General features: G+C 42.6%; 1 protein-coding gene across 1 annotated transcript in view; it reads right to left on the minus strand.

Moving 5' to 3' along the window:
• Positions 1-414: 414 nt before the first annotated feature.
• LOC126339955 (uncharacterized) overlaps positions 415-22,660 on the minus strand; it is a 284,117-nt gene continuing 261,871 nt past the window's right edge. The window contains exons 19-20 of the mRNA XM_050001678.1: positions 12,354-12,500; positions 415-682 (exon numbers count right to left, since the gene is read on the minus strand). Coding sequence (XP_049857635.1) covers positions 415-682; positions 12,354-12,500 — 415 coding nt within the window. The remainder of the gene's footprint in view (positions 683-12,353; positions 12,501-22,660) is intronic.

Raw genomic sequence — 22,660 nt, forward strand, 5'->3', positions numbered from 1 at the left:
TTATGAATACATACAGGTATACGTGATGAGTGACACAGGATCAAGGACACAGCTATAAAAATTTGACCTACAGAAATACTGGTTTGACAATATCACTCTGTCTAGTGCTCTTTCTCACTTCGTCATTCAGTCATCTACCTGTCTTTCTCACTCATTCACTCTAACTCATAAATAACTTAGAAAATCTTCACATCATAGCACTTATGCATCAGAATTTTTATTGATTATTGTTTTATATCTATAATATTGATTCACGCAACTTAATTTGCTACCTGTTTCATTTTATTTTTTCGCATTGTCGTTTAGGCTTATTGGCAGTTGTATCGAAATATTGTGTTAAGTTTTCTGTAAATAAAAAAAACTGCTGGCACTGTCTTGGGACTTGCTATCGCCAGTGTCATCTGCAGACAGGCCTCAGGCCCTCCGCGCGGCCACCAGCAGCGTGGGCAGCAGAGCGGCAGCAGAGGCCGACGGCGAGAAGGCCGCGCCTCCCTTGTCGTCGGTGGGCTTCCCCGAGTCGTCCGCGCCGGCGATGGCGCCCGCTTGCGGATCGTCCCCATTGGCACCGACGTCAACGTCGACTTCCACTCCGCCAGAGGGCACACCGAGCAGCACTACTGCTTCGTAACCAGCCAGCTCTATCGCCGTCGACGGCAGCAACTCTCTGAGGACAGATACGGATCTACAGTGAAGCGGCAAAGAAACAGGTATAGGCACGCATATTCAAATGTATAGATATGTAAACATGCAGAATACGGCGCTGCGGTCGGCAATCCCTATTTGAGACAACAAGTGTCTGGCGCAATTGTTAGATGGGTTTCCGCTGCTTCAATGGAAGGTTATCAAGATTTAAGTGAGTCTGAGCGTTGTGATACAACCACTCTGCAGGTGTGTCCCAGGGCTCTGTCCTCTCCTCTCTCCTCTACCTCCTGTACACGGCAGATATGCCCCACTCCCCTCCAGTACAGCTCCTGCAGTATGCCAATGACACCGCATTCCTTGCCCTCGCTCCTACCCTCCAATGGTCCCAGCGCGTTCTCCAGAATCACCTTGACCTTTTTGCTGCATGGTGTAACCAGTGCCTCCTGAAAATCGATTTTTCCAAGACCCAGGCAATCATCACTGGTCGTACCACTGGCTCCTTCCGGTTCCTGGATTTCTCCCTTACTATCTGTGCCAGTCCTGTGTCGTCCCCCACCCTCATCTACCTATGCCTCGCCATTGACCGTCACTTCACCTGGATCCCTCATCTCCACTCCATCCCATCCACAGCCCACAACCACCCCCAACTCCTCAAACTCCTCTTTGACCAGACTCCTCTTTCTGCCTCCCTCCCCCCCCTCTGAGTCCTTTTGCATTACCCTCCTCTACCTTCCCCCACACCCACTAGCGTCTGCCCTGCCCCCCCCCCCCCTCTTATTAGTCCTCATCGTCTGTTGGCTGCTTCCCCCCTCTCCTTCTCTCCTTCCACCATTTTCTTTACCACCTGTTTGCCCTCGGCTGTGGTGTGTCATATTTGTGCCAACTTTTTAGTGTTCAAGTGAGTGATCTCTGTTGTGTGTCTTTCCAAAGTGTTGCATACAGAAATCATACTGTCGCTGGGTGTGATATTTATATCTCTTGCGAACATAAAGCAGACTGTCGCCATGGTTTTTAATTGTCTGTCTATTATTTTATCTATCTGCTTCCTGTGTATATTATTAGCATCACCTACCCTTTGTTTTATGTTTTAAGTTCCACAATTTTCCTTTTAAGTTTTTTTTTTTAAATTTACCTTTTAAGTCACCGATTTTATCGCCTGCTTTTATTATTTGTTATCCTCATTTTTTTTAAAACAAATTCTGTTGGCTGAAGAGTGGCGTACTAAACTGCTGCCAGCCTGCCCCCTTTGGGGTGAGTCGAAAATCAATAAAGAAAAAAAGATTGTGTACAAATGGTTCAAATGGCTCTGAGCACTATGGGACTCAACTGCTGAGGTCATAAGTCCCCCAGAACTTAGAACTACTTAAACCTAAGTAACCTAAGGACAACACACACATGCATGCCCGAGGCAGGATTCGAACCTGCGACTGTAGCGGTCGCGCGGTTCCAGACTGCAGCGCGAGAACTCCACACACTCTGTCTCCTTCAACAGGGCAATTTCCAGCACAATTTCCAGCACCTCCCCCTCCCAGATGTTGAACTTCGTTGTGACATCTACCCTTCCTTCCAACTGCTACATGTCCTTGTTCGGCCCTCCCCAGGGACCCCTTTCCTCTCCTCTCCTCTTCCCAGAGTAGATTTTTCTCCTTCAGTACCTGCACCCCCTCCTCAGCTGTTTTCCTCTCCCACCCCTTCCCTTCCGAGCCCTCCTTCGGAGCGCCCCCGCACCTCATCCCCTTTCTCTCACCGCTCCCCACCTCCTCACCCCCTTTCGCCTTCTTCGAATTTCCCTTGTCTCCCCTCCCCCCCCCCCCCCCCCTTGCAGATCATCCCAGGTTTTATTCGTTATCAGTGGGCTGTGTTAGTGCTGCGTGTTTGGTGCCGTTATATAGAGTGTCATCTAGTGATGTGGTTTTAATTGTGTGCTCGACCTGTTTTTCGTCTGTTCCTCGCTACGCCGTCCGCCATGTGGCTGTTTGACTTGTTCTGCGAATTTTTATGCTCCAGCTGTACTTCGACTGGCACCTTTTAACGTAGTGTGTGGTTTTTTTTGTGTAACATAATTTTTTAGATTTTTATCTCTGATTTACAGTCATCGCTTTGTATGCCTTCTATTCTTCTGTTCCGCCGTTTCTGTTTGTGTATTACGGCATGTTATCTTCTTTATATTGTTTTTCAATGTATTTCTGTCTGTTTATTTCTCTCAGCTGAAGGGCAGCGCTTATGCTGCTGCCAGCCCGCCCCTGATGGAGAATGTAAATGACAATAAAGGAAAAAAAAGTGTTATAGTCGTCGCAGGAGCGATGGGACACAGCATCTCCTAGGTAGCGATGAAGTGGGGATTTTCATGTACGACCATTCACGATTGTATCGTAAATATCAGGAATCTGGTAAAACATCAAATCTCCGATATCGCTGCGGCCAGAAGAAGATTCTACTAGAACGGGACCAATGACGACAGAAGAGAATCATTCAGCGTGCATAAGTGCAACCCATTTGCAAATTGCTGCAGATTTCAGTGCTTGGCCGTCAACAAGTGTCAGCGTGTGAACCATTCCACGAAACATCATCGATATGGGCTTTCCCTTGATGACTGCACGACACAAAGCTTTAAGCCGAGCCAGGACTCCTCACAGCGACATTGGACTATTGATGACTGTATACATGTTGCCTAGTCAGACTAATTTCTTTTCAAATTATATCGAGCAGATGGATATGTAGGGGTACGCAGACAACCTCATGAATCCATGGACGCTGCGTGTCAGCAGGGGCATTTCAAGCTGGAGGAAGCTCTGTAATAGTGTAGGGCGTGTGCAGTTGGATACATCTAGATACGCCTTTGACAGGCGACACGAACGTAAGCATTCTGTCTGATCACCTTCTTCCATTCGTATTACCTCTAAACAGTTAAAGCGGTCATACAGTTGCAGTTTGTCTATCTAACGGCTTCAGGGCGCAACAGAAATTTGATTTGTAGTATTTCATAAAACTATGGAGCGAATTTAAAATTTTAAAATCCTGCTATGATCTGCTCATTCGGTTGTTTTGGAAAATTACGTAAAAGACGTAGTAAATGTTAGGATTAGCGGTAGTATTGGCAGCATTGGTAGGGAAAGAAACTTACATGAATGTGTAAAAGAGAAACTGCGAGAGTAGGACTTCTGTCTTTTTTGTTTGTTTTATTCGACTGGTTCTTCGTTTTGCACATAAGCATAAACGCACACCAATCAATGTGTCCACTGTATATTTTATGTCAGTACAGAATATAAATTGCATTTTAAGAGCATAAAAAATTAGGTGGTCGCGTACCTTCTGCGCTTTTATCTAACCAAATCAATTACTTTTGATGCAATTAAAATATGTATGATTATTGTTGTTATGTCAGATTCAATAAAGCGTTCTTCTTCATGATCAAAGGTAAAGCTTTCATGTTTCTTCTTTTTATTATTTAGTTTACTTCTAGTCTGACTGGTTTGATGCACCCAGCACGAATTCCTCTCCTTTAATAACTTCTCCATATCAGAGAAAAAGTTGCAGCCTGTTCCTCAACTATTTGTTGGATGTATTCCAATCTCTGTCTTCCTCTACAGTTTCTATCCTCTACAGCTCCCTCTAGTACCATGGGAGTCATTCCTTCATGTCTTAAGAGATATCCTATCATCCTGTCCTTCTCCTTATCAGTGTTTTCCACATATTAATTTCCTCTCCGATTCTGCACAGACCTTCCTCATTCCTTACTCTACCAATCCACCTAATTTTCAGAATTCGTCATTAGCACCACATATCAAATGCTCTGATTCCGGTTTTCCCACAGTCCATGTTTCAGAACCATACAATGCTGAACTCCAGACGCACATTCTCAGAAATTTATTCCTCAAATTAAAGCCGATATTTGATATTAGTTAACTTCTCTTGGCCAGGAATGCCCTTATTGCCATTGCTAGTCTGCTTTTTATGTCCTTCTTTCTCAGTCTGTCCTTGGTTATTTTACTGGCTAGGTAACATAATTCCTTAACTTCATCTACTTCGTGACCATCAATACTGACGTTAAGTTTCTCGCTGTTCTCATTTCTACTACTTCTCATTACCTTCGCCTTCCTTCGATTTACTCTCAGTCCGTCCTCTGTACTCATTAGACTGTTCATTCCTTTCAGCAGATCATGTAATTTTTCTTAACTTTCACTCAAGTCAGCGAATCGTATCATTGATATCCTTTCACCTTGAATTTTAATTCCACTCCTGAACATTTATTTCCACTTCTTCCTCGACATACAGATTGAACAATAGGGGCGAAAGGCTACATCCTTGTCTTACACCCTTTTTAATACGAGCCTTCTTGGTGGTCCACTCTTATTATTCCCTCTTGACTGATGTACATATTGTGTATGAACCGTCTCTACCTCTAGCTTACCCCTACTTATTTCAGAATTTCGAACATCTTGCATCATTTTACATTGTCGAACGCTTTTTCCTGGTCAACAAATCCAATGAACGTGTCTTTATTTTTCTTTTGTCTTGCTTCCATTATTAACCGCGACGTCAGACTTGTCTTTTTCGTGCCTTTACCTTTCCTGAAGGCAAACTGATCGGTATCTAGCGCATCCTCGATTTTCTTTTCCATTCTTCTGTATATTATTCTTACAAGCAATTTGAATGCATGAGCTGTTAAGCTGATTGTGCAGTAATTGTCGCACTTGTCAGCTCTTGCCGTTTTCGGAGTTGTGTGTATGATGCTCTTCCGAAAGTCAGATGGTATGTCACCAGACTCATACATTCTACACACCAACGTGAAAAGTCGTTTTGATGCCACTTCCCCCAATGATTTTAGAAATTCTGATGGAATGTTATCCATCCCTTCTGCCTTATTTGATATTAAGTCCTTCAAAGCTCTTTTAAATTCTGATTCTAATACTGGATGCCCTATCTCTTCTAAATCGACTCCTGTTTCTTCTTGTAACACATCAGACAAATCTTCCCCCTCATAGAGACTTTCAATATATTCTTTCCACCTATCCGCTCTCTCCTTTGCATTTAACAGTTGAATTCCCGTTGCACTCTTGATATTTTGACTTTCCTGTATGCTGACTCTGTCCCTCTGACAATCATTTCTTCTTCGATGTCTTCACATTTTTCATGCAGCCATTTCGTCTTAGCTTCTTTGCACGTGCCATTTATTTCAGTCCTGTATTTCTGTATTCCTGAGTTTCCCAGAACGTTTTCGTACTTCCTCCTTTCATCAATCAATTGAAGTATTTTTTCTGTTACCCATGGTTTCTTCGCAGTTACCTTCTTTGTACTTATGTTTACCTTTCCAACTTTTGTGATGGCCCTTTTTAGAGATGTCCACTCCTCTTCAACTGAGCTGCCTACTGAGCTATTCCTTACTGCTGTATCTATAGCCTTAGAGAACTTCAACCCTATCTCGTCATTATTAGTCCTCCCGTACCCCACTTCTTTGCCTATTGATTGTTCCTGACTAATGTCTTAAACTTCAGCCTACTCTTCATCACTACTATATTGCGATCTATGTACACCTTACAGTCCAGTGCCTGATTTCGATACCTCTGTCTGATATGATGCAGTCTAACTGAAATTTTCCTCTATCACCCGGCCTACTCTTGTGATTCTTGAATAGAGTATTCGCTATATCTAGCTGAAACTTGTTACAGGACTCCTTGTCCCCCATTCCTCGTCCCAAGCCCATATTCTCCTGTAACCATTTCTTCTACTCATTCCCCTACAACTGAATTCCAGTTTTCCCATGACAATTGGATTTTTATCCCCCTTTACATACTGTATCACCCTTTCGATATCCTCATACACTTTATCTATCTCTTCATCTTCAGCTTGCGACGTCGGTATGTATACCTGAACTATCGTCGTCGGTGTTGGTTTGCTGTCGATTGTGATAACAACAATCTTGTCCCTGAACTGTTCACAGTAACACACTCTCTGCCCTACCTTCCTATTCATAACCAATCCTACTCCAGTTATACCATTTTCTGCTGCTGATGATATTACTCTAAACTCATCTGACCAGAAATACTTATCTTCTTTCCACTTCACTTCGCTGACCCCTACCATATCTAGATTGGGCCTTTGCATTTCCCTTTCCTGATTTTCTAGTTTCGCCACGACGTTTAAGGTTCTGACATTCCACTCCCTGACTAGTAGAAAGTTATCCTTGCGCTGATTACTCAATCGTTTTCTCATGGTAACCTCCACCTTGGCAGTCCCCTCCCTGAGATCCGAATGGGGGACTATTCCGGAATCTTTTGCTAATGGAGAGATCATCGTAGCACTTCTTCAATTACAGGCCACATGTACTGTGGATACACGTTACGCGTTTTTAATGCAGAGGTTTCCATTGCCTTCTGCATCGTCATGTCGTTGATAACTACTGATTCTTCCGTTTTTAGGGGCAGTTTCCCACCCCAAGGACAAGAGAGTGCCCTGAACCTCTGGCACCCCCTCCACCCTCTTTGACAAGGCCGCTGTTAGAATGACTTCTTATGCCGGAAGTATTCTGCGGCCAATGCTGATTATTAATCAAAATTTAAGCAGCGGCGGGTTTCGGATTCGGGCCCGAAGACGATTTGATTATGAATCAAAGACGCTAACCTCTCCCTTTTTTTTCATTTTGTTCGTTGGTGATCGTTGTGTTTCGTTGTTTCTAACGCCACATAACACCCGTTAAAGTTCGTATCCTCCCGCTCAGTTTTTTTTATTAAAGAGGCCAACCAGGTCTCTGACCGAACACGCTGAGCTACCGTGCCGCCGTTTTTGTTCGTTGTATATGTTCGGGGCGGACGCCCCATGGCACCCGTTCAGGTTGTTCGTTGATCCGTTCACTCTGTTTCTTTCATTACACAGGGTACCTAAGCCCTGACCGAACACGCTGAGCTACCGTGCCGGCACCTCTAGAGCATGGGTACATAGGGTCTGCTAGATTCCCCTAAAAACTGGAAGCAGTAAACCGTCTAGAAACTGATGGCGGATATATAAAGGGCCGCATAACCTACGCAAATTTTTGTTGTACATAGTTATCCTCATATCCGTTGCTGAAAAATAAACAGTATTTATAACAAAAGTGAACTTGTCAATGTTTAAGTCAGGTTTCCTTCAAAAATTGTTGATTTGCATTGTGAAATAGAGGGACCCTGAAGTAAAAATAAAGAAACCAATACAGGTTTATCATATAGTGCTAGAAAACGCAGTTTCCTCAAGCAAAAGGTAAAATGAAAAGAAAAAAGAAACGCAAACAGTATATCAAACATCGCTTTAATATTTTATCGAACTTATATGAAACATATTTCTGGCGACTGCCGCATTTATCAATAATAAAAGGGAACTCTTGCCTTTGACCATGACGTAGTACAAAATAACAACAATAATTATACGTATCTTTTATGTCTGCGGATGTAAACTATATTTACATCAAAAGAAATTGCTTATGATTACATAAAAGCGGAGAAGTTGAGACATCATCTAAATTTTATTACTTATAAAATGCAATTTTAGTTGCGTGAGAGTATGAAATACACAATGGTCTAACACTTAACGATATACGTTTCTAAGTACCGGTATGCTCAAAACAAGCAATAAAAAAAAGACAAAGAGAAATCGTTGGCTCCCAGTTTCTTTGTTGCACATTTATTTAAGTTTTTTTCCTACCAGTGGTACCAATACTACTGATAACCCTACTATTTACTACGTCTTTTATGTAGTGTATCAAAAGAAACGAACAATAATTCTGGTAGAGTGAAACTCTAACGGCAACTGACACCCAGGACACACTCGGGTTTTTACCTCCCTCTACCCCCAGCTTACATCTTCTGTTGTTTCGTCGTCGTTGCTGAGACTATTTGTTCGTTTATTGAGACCAATATCATTTTAAGTGAATATCCTGATGAAGCCTCGACTGCATCTGCTGGACAAGCGAACGAAGCCGTATCTGAATCTACCGATCACAGAGCTCAAACGGAATACAGTCGAAGTCTTCTGATAATAAAAGTTTAGAATTTTTTTAAAGGTTACAACTGCTTCACAGTACATTTACTCAGTAATGAATTTTTTTCTCAACAACATGGACCAGTTTAAAATCAACAGCGACATTCATGATTACAATACCAGAAAAAGAAAGACCTACGCTATCCTTTTTTAACCTATCTTTGGCACAGAATGGTGTAAAATATGCTGCTATAAGACTTTTTGATAAATTACCAGATGAAATAAAATGTCTGACAGACAGCAGTAATAGTCTCAAAAACAAATTGAAATCATATCTCCTTGACAACTCCTTCTATACCACAGAAGAATTCTTGAATATGAATAAATAAATCTGGAGATATATTAAATGCATTTTGTGTCATTTAAGGGAATGGGATATATAATAGAAATATTTAGGTATAACACTATAATGTAAGAAAAGAAAAAAACTTGTTTCCTGTGCGCATTTCTTGTGCATTTGACACGTTCCACATCATAAAGGTTTTCCGTGATATTGATCAATGGAACACATAATTAACTAACTTACTGGATGCATTGTAAGTATTCTCACAGTTTTTGCGTTTCATTAAATCAGTGTTGGGAGGTTGAAAAGCGAATAACGTTCGCAAAAAGTACGAATAGTTACCGGTTCGCCACTTAAAAAATTACTTAGGAGAAAAAGAAAAGAGAGAAAACAGGATCTACAGTACAGAAAAGTGAAAATAATGGCACAAAAATGTGGTCGTGCGGCTCTAGGCGCTTCAGTCTGGAACCCCGCTGCTGCGACGGTCGCAGGTTCGAATCCTGCCTCGGGCATGGACGTGTGTGAAGTCCGTAGGTTAGTTAGGTTTAAGTAGTTCTAAGTCTAGGGGGCTGATGACCTTAGATGTTAAGTCCCATAGTGCTTAGGGCCATCTGGACCATTTGGCACAAAGAGCTCTAAAGAAGAAGGCGAAAACTATGGTTAGTGTTGAGAAGAAGTAAAAAAAAAAGTGAATGACAAAATTGGCCCATTTATTTGTGGAATATGCCAATATTTGTTCCCTATTCCAACCCTCCCAATAGCTCAAGCGTTGATCACTGACATTTTTAATTCTGTTTACTTCGGACAGATTTCTTAAAAATTAAAAATATTTTGTGCTATTTTTCGTTAGAAAATACTAGTATTATTGTAGAATTATTACCTGAAATATCACGAAAAAGCCCAGATATTTTTTACCTCCATTAGCCTAAAAAGGTAAAATCGTAAGACGTGTTTGTTCGTGAGGTCCTAGAGAGGTTGCTCAACTGAATGGAAATTGGTTTGATGTCCAATCGCATTGATTTGAAGTTCTCTGAATCTCCCGTCCCTCATATTTTCAAGAAACGCATTCCTTCCAACAACCCTCCTTACCTGCTGCTCATTTTCCGAACTCCAATAAAGTGAAGAACTCCGATTTTATAAAGGCTATCGCGGGCTGAATGGATTTTTAATCACAACAATATTTTTCTTCCAATCTTCAGTGATCACCTGCCTGTTTTCTTAAATATTTAATGTCCACGTTTAAAATTTTGTGTTGTTCGTATACTTCATTACTGCTCTCACCTGAGGATCGGTAAATACACTATGTAATCAATAGTATCCGAACACCTGGCTTACAAGTTCGTGGCGCCCTCCATCGCTAATGCTGGAATTCAGTATTGCGTTGGCCCACCCTTATCTTTGATGACAGGTTCAACTCTCCCAGGCATACGTTCAAACATGTAGTGAAAGGTTTCTTGGGGAATGGCAGCCTATTCTTCACGGAGTGCTGCACTGAGGAGAGGTATCGATGTCGGTCGGTAAGGCCCGGCACGAAGTAGGCGTTCCAAAACATCCCAAAGATGTTCTACAAGATTCAGGTCAGGACTGTGTACGCCAGTCCATTACAGGGACGTTATTGTCGTGTAACCACTCCGCCACAGCGCGTGCATTACAAAAAGGTGCTACATCATGCTGAAAGATGCAGTCGGCTTCCCCGAATTGCTCTTCAGCATTGGGGAGCAAGAAGGTGCTTGAAACATCAGTGTAGGCCTGTCCACGCCCTGCCATCGGATCGCCACATTGTGTACCGTGATTCACCACTCCACGCAACGCTTTTCCACTGTTCAATCGTCCAATGTTTACGCTCCTTACACCAAGCGAGGTGTCGTTTGGCGTTTACCGGCGTGATGTGTGGCTTATGACCAGCCACTCGACCGTGAAAATGTTTTCTCACCTCCCGCTTAACTGTCATTGTTCATACAGTGGGTCCTGATGCAGTTTGGAATCCCTGTGTGATGGTCTGGATAGATGTACGCCTATTACACACTAAGGCCCTCTTCAACTGTCGGCGGTCTCTGTTAGTCAACAGACGAGGTCGGCTCTTTTGTGCTGTACGTATCCCTTCACGTTTCCACTTCACTATCAGATCGGTAACAGTGGACCTAGAAGTGTTTAGGAGTGTGGAAATCTCGCGTACAGACGTATGACACAAGTGACACCCAATCACCTGACCACTTTCGAAGTCCGTGAGTTCCGCGGAGCGCCCCATTCTGGTCTCTCACGATGTCTAATGGCTACTGAGGTCGCTGATATGGAGTACGTGGCAGTAGGTGGCTGCACAATGCAGCTATTATGAAAAACGTATGTTTCTGGGGGTGTCCGGATACTTCTGTATCTTGTGTATACAACTGGCAGCTCACCCTCGTAAGTAATCAGATAACAATAAGGAAAATTTGCGGATCACATGTTAAATACCTTAACTCTAACTTTAGTATATGACTAAGACAACTCTGAATGGATTCTTGGTGCTGACGATGATAATAAAAGAGAAGAAAGAGAACGTCTTTGCTGCTTAAGACGACAAGCTGCTGCTTCACACCTGGTCTCAGTGCCAGCACATAGCTTGCCCTCTTCAAAACCACCGACGGGTCGCAGATCTTAATAAACGTCCCCACCCATCAACAGGGACATAGACCCATATCAACAATATGCCTAGGAGACGTTCTGAAGCCAGCCCAGGGCACTTGTGGAGATTCCGACGCTGATAATAATTCCATACCTTTTCTAAACTTTTTTCTTGCTTACGTGCCTCACGTCAAATGTTTAACACGTTAAGTCATTCGTAAAGCAATCAGATGCTTGAAGCTATTTTATTCACGGGAGTTCGATCCTTTAAGGAATGTGTGGTGGATGGTTTACTGGTATACCCTGACCAGGATTCCGGTGGCAGACAACTGACACGCAACAATTGCTGCAGTTACCGACGTTTTTCTGCCGTGATTGGAACACAGCAGATTTTGGATGTTCAGTCACATTACTATTTTATTTTTATGTGAAACATTTCAAACACTGGCGTAATCACTCGCGTCCTCGTCCGGAACTTCTAGTGTTACATGGGCTCACTTGCTGGTCTTGAAAGAGACCGCATAAGGCACACGCAGTGAGTACACTAACGCGGTATCTCCATAATAACTTGGTAGTACTCGATACCCAAAAGACCAGTCTTCCAGAATACAGCCTGTTTTAGAGCTTGTATCACATGATGATATCAGTGCATCAAGTCTTTCGGTAAGTCCAAAATCCTTTAGATCCCAGTTAGACAGACACCTTATCTCGTTTCCTGCGAAGGCAGCATCCCTTCGTATTCTCCAGATGTTTCCCTCCCAAGTAAAAACAACTAAATAATTAAGTGGCGGAATTATGACATAAAGTTACTCACCCTTCCTTGTGGCTGGATTTAACACTGGTGATGCTGACATTTACATTTTCGGTGGTAATGGATGAGAAGCCATCATTCAGATTGACGGTGGTGGCACCACTGCCGAAGTTCACCAGAACAAAAAGCGGGTTGGCCCCCAGTGTCGTCCTGTAATGCACAAACAAAGCTCCTGAAAATAAAACATTCACAGCCTTTAATTCAGGTCGTCTACAAATTGTGTTTTCAATCGTTGCATGTTGCTTAGTTAATGGTACAATAGGTGGATAAAGATATGGAAACACCAGAAACCGAACGCTGGAAACCGCATTACATGACTTTAATAATCCATAATTTATTTTATTTATATTGTGTATTTATGAAATAAAAGATAACTATAATTTGCTTTACATCAGTAACTCAGTATCATAAAATTACCAAAGGAGTGGCATTTAAGTATTGCACAGTTGCTAGATTAACTACTGGCGAGAATTCAGATAGTCAAATTTCGATATGATATTGTAGTGTCTTAGTTCAATCTGATTATCCAAAGCTGAATCTTGGACTCGCTTTAATGCGTCCATGGTGTGTATTTCCTCCAAAACATGTAAAAAATTCCCTTTTGCTTTCTTAAATATTGCAAGGAAAATTTTTTTTCATCTTGGAATTAGAATGATCCGTTGTTTTGAATGAGATGAGATAGCTGATTTGTGACATGCATGGTTTACGTGTTCTTTAAAGCGTATATTAAAATTGTGTCCAGCATGCCACAAATGAGGTACCTTAGTTCATCTAAGAGAAGCGAGTGAAAATTGGAACGAACTGGCATATTATGTGTGAAGAAGCAAAATAAAGTGTTTTGCAGAAAATAGGCATTTTATCCCGTTCACATTATTGTCCCATTCGTTATTTACTTTTTCTCGCTCCAATTTAGGCCTGGCTCATTCAGCAGTCAAGCTTCGTACTCTTTTGGTAAACATCTTTTTGGTGTAATCAGTTTTATTATGACAGGCCACCACTGTGGTTTGATTATTAATGAGGATAACTTCTCGAATTCTGAGACTGTAATTGTACATCTACATTATGTAAATATAACCGTTGTGACTGCTTGTAGTTTTTTTTTACTGTCAACACTGCCTATGGTTCTGTATTTCCACCATTTCATAAAAATTTCACACAATGGTCTGTATTATTGGCAAATAAACCTGAAGATGCGTCTACACTGGCGTGAAACCGGTAGTTGCAACACCTTCATACAACTGTGCAGCTTTTGGAAACACCACACCATTGTTGATTTTTTAATTGTTATAATTTTCATCATAATGTAAATGGTTGTACATTATTTTTATTGTTATTCACAATGTCTCTGAGTTGTGGTTGTTCTCCGCAGACAGCGGTTTGTGTAAACTACTGACGAACGGAGTTTGGTGAGCCCCGGCTACCGAGGGTTTAAATTTCCCTGTAGTGCGCTGTCTCTTTGCATTTGTGGTATGGAAACGAAGGGATGCTTACGGTACTCCACTACAGCAATAGGCTGCTTTATTTTCTTTCTTCACGTCTAGCAGTGTGCTACGGTATTGTGGCACTGGGTTTTACATTATACTGTATCTGAGACATGTACTTGAAAATAACAAAAATTTATGACGTAGCTTTATTTGTTTGGGGCGGTAATTAAAACAGTGTATTTTGCTGAAGTACCCTGCTATGGATGTTTTTGCTTGTTTCCATATGCCTTAACTCTCTTCATATACCTCAAGGTTGTCCTTCATGCTGGCATTGATGGAACATGGTGAGTCAATGAATGAATGAGCTAATGATAGAGGCTCGTCGTACAAGCTTTGTTTATGACACAGGTGATCGTGAAAGCGAAAGATGTTTCAGTTAAAAGAGGAAGAATAATGACCCGATTGTTATGGTAGAAGCTTAGTGGTAAGTCACAAATGATGGCACAAGGCGCAAACAGTACAAAATGTGCTCTAAATAAACTCACATAATTTATATTTATTGTTATCGCAATTCAGTAGATCTTTTCTTTTGTTCGCTAGATAGAAATGTACATAAAATAATACCGAGGTGGGCGCTATTTGGTAAGAGATCTAAAACTTACTCCTACACATGGCACTTTAAATGAGTCCTTATTTAATCTGAAAATCCAAAAGGGAACTACTACGTAATGGAAATCGAGCGTTCGTGCAATTCACAATATCTGTAGCCCTCTGCTGTCCTCTAAACGTTATCACTTATTTTGAGTGTAGTCAGTAAGATTCTTATTCTTACTAGAAAATAGTGTGGAACGTGTTTGTGCTTACGCACTCCTCAAGTTTCTTTTATATTTACCGCAAATTTTCAGTTCTCGTTGAAAAATGATTTTATGAGTTTCACAAACTACCAGTTCATATCCACAAACATCAGCCACATGACATTCAGTATTGGATGAAGGCCTCTCCCGATATCAACATGCTTTGTGGTCCCCTGCCATACGGGATGGTTTTAAATTTCATCTACTTTGTTCCCATTAGGTTGTCGTCTGGGTTTTTTCATATTTCTTGGAAATCAGTAAAGAAAATTCTTGGACCGCCTCCAACTGGCCATACGTCCCGATCAGCTCAGTTTCACAGTTGTGGTCTTCAGTCCTGAGACTGGTTTGATGCAGCTGTCCATGCTACTCTATCCTGTGCAAGCCTCTTCATTTCCCAGTACCCACTGCAACCTACATCCTTCTGAATCTGCGTAGTGTAGTCATCTCTTGGTCTCCCTCTACGATTTTTATCCTCCACGCTGCCATCCAATACTAAATTGGTGATCCCTTGATGCCTCAGAACATGTCCTACCAACCGACCCCTTCTTCTGGTCAAGTTGTGCCACAAACTTCTCTTCTCCCCAATCCTATTCAATACTTCGTCATTAGTTTTGTAATCTACCCATCTAATCTTCAGCATTCTTCTCTAGCACCACATTTCGAAAGCTTCTATTCTCTTCTTGTCCAAACTATTTATCGACCATGTTTCACTTCCATACATGGCTACACTCCATACAAATATTTTCAGAAATGTCTTCCTGACACTTAAATCTATATTCGATGTTAACAAATTTCTCTTCTTCAGAAACGCTTTCCTTGCCATTGCCAGTCTACATTTTATATCCTCTCTACTTCGACCATCATCAGTTATTTTGCTCCCCAAATAGCAAAACTCCTTTACAGCTTTAAGTGTTTCATTTCCTAAACTAATTCTCTCAGCATCACTAGACTTAATTCGACTACATTCCATTATCCTCGTTTTGCTTTTGTTGATGTTCATCTCATATCTTCCTTTCAAGACACTATACATTCCGTTCAACTGCTCTTCCAAGTCCTTTGCTGTCTCTGACAGAATAACAATGTCATCGGCGAACCTCAAAGTTTTTATTTCTTCTCCATGGATTTTAATACCTACTCCGAATTTTTCTTTTGTTTCCTTCACTGCTTGCTCAATATACAGATTGCATAACATCGGGGAGAGGCTACAACCCTGTCTCACTCCCTTCCCAACCACTGCTTCCCTTTCATGTCCCTCGACTCTTATAACTGCCATCTGGTTTCTGTACAAATTGTAAATAGCCTTTCGCTCCCTGTATTTTACCCCTGCCACCTTCAGAATTTGAAAGAGAGTATTCCAGTCAACATTGTCAAAAGCTTTCTCTAAGTCTACAAATGCCAGAAACGTAGGTTTGCCCTTCCTTAATCTAGGTTCTAAGATAACTCGTAGGGCCAGTATTGCCTCACGTGTTCCAACATTTCTACGGAATCCAAACTGATCTTCCCCGAGGTCGGATTCTACTAGGTTTTCCATTCGTCTGTAAAGAATTCGCGTTAGTATTTTGCAGCTGTGACTTATTAAACTGATAGTTCGGTAATTTTCACATCTGTCAACACTTGCTGTCTTTGGGATTGGAATTATTATAATCTTCTTAAAGTCTGAGGGTATTTCACCTGTCTCATAAATCTTGCTCACCAGATGGTGAGTTTTGTCTGGACTGGCTCTCCGAAGGCCGTCAGTAGTTCCAATCGAATGCTGTCTACTCCGGGGGCCTTGTTTCGACTCAGGTCTTTCAGTGCTCTGTCAAACTCTTCACGCAGTATCATATCTCCCATTTCATCTTCATCTACATCCTCTCCCATTTCCATAATATTGTCCTCAAGTACATCGCCCTGGTATAGATCCTCTATATACTCCTACCACCTTTCTGCTTTCCCTTCTTTGCTTAGAAGTGGGTTTCCATCTGAGCTCTTGATGTTCATACAAGTGGTTCTCTTATCTCCAAAGGTCTCTTTAATTTTCCTGTAGGCAGTATCTATCTTACCCCTAGTGAGATAAGCTTCTACATCCTTACATTAGCCCTCTAGCAATCGCTGCTTAGCCATTTTGCACTTCCTGTCGATCTCACATTTGAGACATCTGTATTCCTTTTTGCCTGCTTCATTTACTGCATTTTTATATTTTCTCCTTTCATCAATTAAAGTCAATAATTCTTCTGTTACCAAAGGATTTCTACTCGCCCTCGTCTTTTTACCTACTTGATCCTCTGCTGCCTTCACTACTTCATCCCTCAAAGCTACCCATTCTCCTTCTACTGTATTTCTTTCCCCCATTCCTGTCAATTGCTCCCTTATTCTCTCCCAGAAACTCAGTACAACCTCTGGTTCTTTCAGTTTATCCAGGTCCCATCTCCTTAAATTTGCACCTTTTGCAGTTTCTTCAGTTTTAATCTACAGGTCATAACCAATAGATTGTGGTCAGAGTCCACATCTGCGCCTGGAAATGTGTTACAATTTAAAACCTGGTTCCTAAATCTCTGTCTTAACATTATATAATTTATCTGAAACCTGTCAGTATCTCCAGGCTTCTTCCATGTATATAGCCTTCTTTTATGATTCTTGAACCAGGTGTTACCTATGATTAAGTTGTTCTCTGTGCAAAATTCTACCAGGCGGCTTCCTCTTTCATTTCTTTGCCCCAGTCCATATCCACCTACTATGTTTCCTTCTCTCCCTTTTCCTACTACCGAATTCCAATCACCCATGACTATTAAATTTTCGTCTCCCTTCACTATCTGAATAATTTCTTTGATTTGATCATACATTTCATCAATTTCTTCGTCATCTGCTGAGGTAGTTGACATATAAACTTGTACTACTGTAGTAGGTGTGGGCTTCGTATCTATCTTGGCCACAATAATGCGTTCACTATGCTGTTTGTAGTAGCTTACCCTCATTACTATTTTCCTATTCATTATTAAACCTACTCCTGCATTACCCCTATTTGATTTTGTGTTTATAACCCTGTATTCACATGACCAAAAGTCTTGTTCCTCCTGCCACCGAACTTCACTAATTCCCACTATATCCAACTTTATCCTGTCCATTTCCCTTTTTAAATTTTCTAACCTACCTGCCCGATTAAGGGATCTGATATTCCACGCTCCGATCAGTAGAATGCCAGTTTTCTTTCTCCTGATAACGACATCCTCTTGAGTAGTCCCCGCCCGGAGATCCGAATGGGGGACTATTTTACCTCCGGAATATTTTACCCAAGAGGACGCCATCATCATTTAATCATACAGTAAAGCTGCATGCCCTCGGGAAAAATTACGGCCGTAGTTTTCCCTTGCTTTCAGCCGTTCGCAGTACCAGCACAGCAAGGCCGTTTTGGTTATTGTTACAAGGCCACATCAGTCAATCATCCAGACTGTTGCCCCTGCAACTACTGAAAAGGCTGCTGCCCCTCTTCAGGAACCCACGTTTGTCTGGCCTCTCAACAGATACCCCTCCGTTGTGGTTGAACCTACGGTATGGCCATCTGTATCGCTGAGGCACGCAAGCCTCCCCACCAATGCCAAGGTCCATGGTTCATGGGGGCAGGTTAGTAAAAATATCCCTCTAAATTCTCTTCCCTAACCTATTTGTTCATTTTTCTTTCTCTCTTCGAAATGGTCCTCGCATATTTCTGCACCTTGCTTGTAGAGAAACCCTCACTTTCTGCACGGTTTTCGCATTAAAGTATCATGTCTCACTTTCTTTAGTCAGAACTTGTAATATACACAGGTTACTTTTTACATTTACTACACAATAAGGTGCATTGCTTTAATTACGACAAAGGGATCCGAAATGCTAAAATAAATTGTTTCTATGTTCTCGTACAATATTACTGTATCTAACTTATTATACATTTCTTATTGCTATGGCCTCTGGGACTTGCTAGACTGATGCTGTAAACTGTGCCCATTGAAACTTGCGTCGAAAACCGTCGAGGAAGATCCGGTAATCCCTTTGCCCGAACTTGGCAACGTACCCTTCAGGTAAAAGAACCGAGGGCTCTTACTTCGTATTTTACTTTATACACTGACGGAAAAAATAACACAAAAAATAATTACTGTAGAGTAATGAAATTTTTGGAATACATTTGTCTAGGTAACATATTTGAGTGATTAACATTGCAAGATCACCAGTTAATGTAACCACAAGAAAAGCTATTGCAAATGTGAAATGTTCGTACATTAATAACCGGTGTAAGCGCCACAATGTTAAATGCAAATATGCAAACGTGCAAGCATTGTGTTTTAAAGATGCCGGATGTGTATTTGTGGGAAGAGTTCCATGCCTATAGCACTCTGTCGGTCAATACGTGGACGGTTACTGCTGTTTGTGGATGATGCTGGAGTTGTCGTCCGATGATGTCCCATATCTGTTCCGTTTGGGGCAGATCTGGTGCAGACAAATGCAACATGTTGACACTCTGTAGGGCATGTTCGGTTACAATAGCGATGTCCGGACGAGAGTTATGCTGTTGGAAAGCACCCCGTGGAACGTTGTTCACGAATGGCAGTGCAATGGGTCGTATCACTACACTGATTTAAAAATTTGCAACAGGTCCGCGGTACAAGCACGAGAGTGCTGCAGCATTCATATTAAATAGCACTCCAGATTAGCTAGCCAGTGTGACCGAGCGGTTCTAGGCGCTTCAGTCTGGAACTGCGCGACCGCTACGGTCGCAGGTTCGAATCCTGCCTCGGGCATGGATGTGTGTGATGTCCTTAGGTTAGTTAGGTTTAAGTAGTTCTAAATTCTAGGGGTATGATGACCTCAGATGTTAAGTTCCATAGTTCTCAGAGCCATTTGAACCATTTGAACCTCAGATTATAACTCCAGGTATAGGTCCAATGTGTCCAGCGCGCAGACTGATTGCAGATTCTCTGCAGGCCTTCTTCTGTCCAACAGAGGGCTACGACTGGCACCGAGGCAGTATCACACAACGAACCTCTGCCCTGCCCTCCAATGAGCACTCGCTTGACAAAACTGAAGTCACAAATGGCGACAGTTTGGGGTCAGTGGCATGCAAGCGCAGGGAGTTTGGCTCGAAGCTATACTTGAAGTAACTGTTGTTACTTTGGAGTCACTTTGTTGCGACCTGCTGTCAGATTGTTGCTGCAGATGCAGCCGCCATCGCCAGAACCATACGCCGAACAATATGGTATGCCCTCTCGGTAGAGCCATGTGGCCATCCCCAGCTCGATCTTCCTGCAACCGAACATTCTCGCGACCACCGTTCCCAGCTGCCGTGTACAGTGGCTGTTTCCTGCCCAGTCTTTCTGCCCGATCGCAGAAGGAACATTCAACTTATCGTAGCCTTATGACACATTTACACAGTCTCGTCCACATTCGGTGCAGTGCTGATAATGGCGTCTTTGTCGCTTTTCAGGCATTCTTAACTAACATCAACTCATCACGTCCAACCTCGAAGGTAACTAACGCTCACGGTCGTTACGGAATGTGTATAAAGCGAACCTGATTTGCGTCCTCAAAGTGGTGCTACTACCTCCATTCTTACGGGACTGGCGCGGAAACTGAACAGAAACCGTTTTTCAGTTCTAGAAACACGCCTACCATCTTTCGTCTACTTCACACATCTCCTTCTTGGTACTGCGATTTTTTCCCTGGGAGTATAGTATCTACTGACGAAGCGGACAGGAGATGTCCGAACAAGAATTACGTGGCCGACATTTTTACATTCGGAGGTGATCATAATTTATTTTTTGGTTCAATCAGAAATCTATTCACATCAACCGATTGGAGCGCAACTTTTAAGCGCAAAAACCGCTGGTGGTTCCAAACCAACGATGACATTTTACGAATGCCATTCAGCCATATTCTCGATCACATAGCGGAAAAGAACTCTTTCCCTTTATTTGCTAATAATTCAAAGACCACCGTATAGCTGTTTGTTTCATTCTTTGGTTTTCCGAAGTCTGTATGAATGCTGTATATTAGATAGAAAAATACTGTCTTTGGCATTTCCATGGCTGGCAGTTGTGGCCGAGCGGTTCTAGGGACTTCAGTCTGGAACCGCGCGACCGCTACGGTCGCAGGTTCGAATTCTGCCTCGGGAATGGATGTGTGTGATGTCCTTACGTTAGTTACGTTTAAGTAGTTCTAAGTGCTAGGGGACTGATGACCTCAGATGTTAAGTCCCATAGTGCTCAGAGCCATTTGAACCATTTGACACGTCAGTGTCAAATCGTTAAGCACACAGACACACAAAGTACAACAAATGAACACTACGGGATTTTTGGAGTCGTACTAAGGGTGCTAAGGGCGACTGTTAGTCCACTGTAGTGGACGAGTTTTTTCGGATTGCAGGTGGACAGTGACTCAAAGGGAGCGTTCCCGGTGGACGAGGACACTCACGGTGCATGTAGGTCGTGGCTCAGTGAGCAGCTAGTTTCAATTAATAGAGGGAGCAAATATCACAGATTTTTGTGTGGGGCCAAAATTCAGAGGGTGCAGTTTGCGTATGTGCGCTGGAATAGCTCCGGTAGGTTCTCTTACCTGCAGTGGTGAGGCAGACCTCTTGTACTGCTTACCACTGAATTATTTGTTTTACTTGTTTGTATTGGTCATAATGTCCGCCCCCTGTAGCTGAATGGTCAGCGTGACGGATTGTGAATCCTCTTGGCCCGGGTTCGATTCCCGGGTGGGTCGGGGAATTTTCTCCTCCCGGAGACTGGGTGTTGTGATGTCCTCATCGTCATCCTATCATCATCGGCTGCAGATCGCCGAAGTGGCGGCACATTGAAAGACCGGCACCCGGCGAACTGTCTGCCAGCCGGAGGGGGGGGGGGGCATAGCCATACGCATAAATAAATAACTTGGCAATAATAACAAATAACAATATCTGTCACCGAAAACCAATTCTGCTACGAGTCTCCTGCAACTATCCTGCAAAAGAGAATTTAAGAATAACTTTTTCGAAACCCTGTAATTCCCAACCATTGCGATGCTAAAGTCTGAAATTTGGCTCAGAGGTGTGTACAACATTTTCTGTAATGATGCAAAAAAGCGTGGCTCCCTGCTACGTCACGACTGGGCTCTACGACAGCAAGGCGTCAGTACGTGCAAAAGTAATGCTGTCACATTGGCGTCATATCTCACCACAGTTATGCCCAATGGCTTCATGGACGTGTCACATGGTTGGAAGATCGCCACAAAGCCTCTTAACCATATTTCACCCCTTCTTTGACACTTCTGCGATAGAGACCGGAACCGCGACGCCCAGCGCTGAAATCAGGCGCAGGTTCTTTCCGCCACTGAGAATCAGCACAAAAAGGCCGGAGAGAGTGACATAATGGGCGTCAATAAAACCATCCTTTTCCCTGGGCCGGAGATTCCCACACACTTCGCGGTCTTAAAACAACAACAGTGAATGCAGCAGGAAGACGTTCTTCACAACATTTTTAAAATTCTCAATAAAGATGGACTGGCGCCTCCGAAGGTTCTGAACTGAGGGACTTTGCTGCTTTATTTAACCATTTGTCATGCTTGTGGCATTTCCCCGTGATCAAGTCGCAGGAAGGCACAAAACAGAAGCGCTGAAATATCTTCCTCGGATAACGTTAAAATTTCGTCGAATGGTTCTAAACGATGCCTAGTGGTTTCAACGTGTACACGAGAGCAGACACTGCCGTCGCGCTGTGATCCAAACGAGTGCGATTACGTTCGATGGGGGTGCTGATCCTCAATGTCCTTAGAGAAGGGTTTAAGTTCAAATGGCTCTGAGCACTATGGGACTTAACTGCTGTGGTCATCAGTCCCCTAGAACTTAGAACTAATTAAACCTAACTAACCTAAGGACATCACACACATCCATGCCCGAGGCAGGATTCGAACCTGCGACCGTAGCAGTCGCGCGGCTCCGGACTACAGCGCCTAGAACCGCTTGACCACCGCGGCTGGCAGGGTTTAAGTGAGTGAGTGTGTCACAGCAGAGTCACAGGTTGTGAACAATTTCTTCCTGTAG

Source organism: Schistocerca gregaria, chromosome 1 (assembly GCF_023897955.1).
Source record: "Schistocerca gregaria isolate iqSchGreg1 chromosome 1, iqSchGreg1.2, whole genome shotgun sequence".
NCBI classification, from domain to species: domain Eukaryota; kingdom Metazoa; phylum Arthropoda; class Insecta; order Orthoptera; family Acrididae; genus Schistocerca; species Schistocerca gregaria.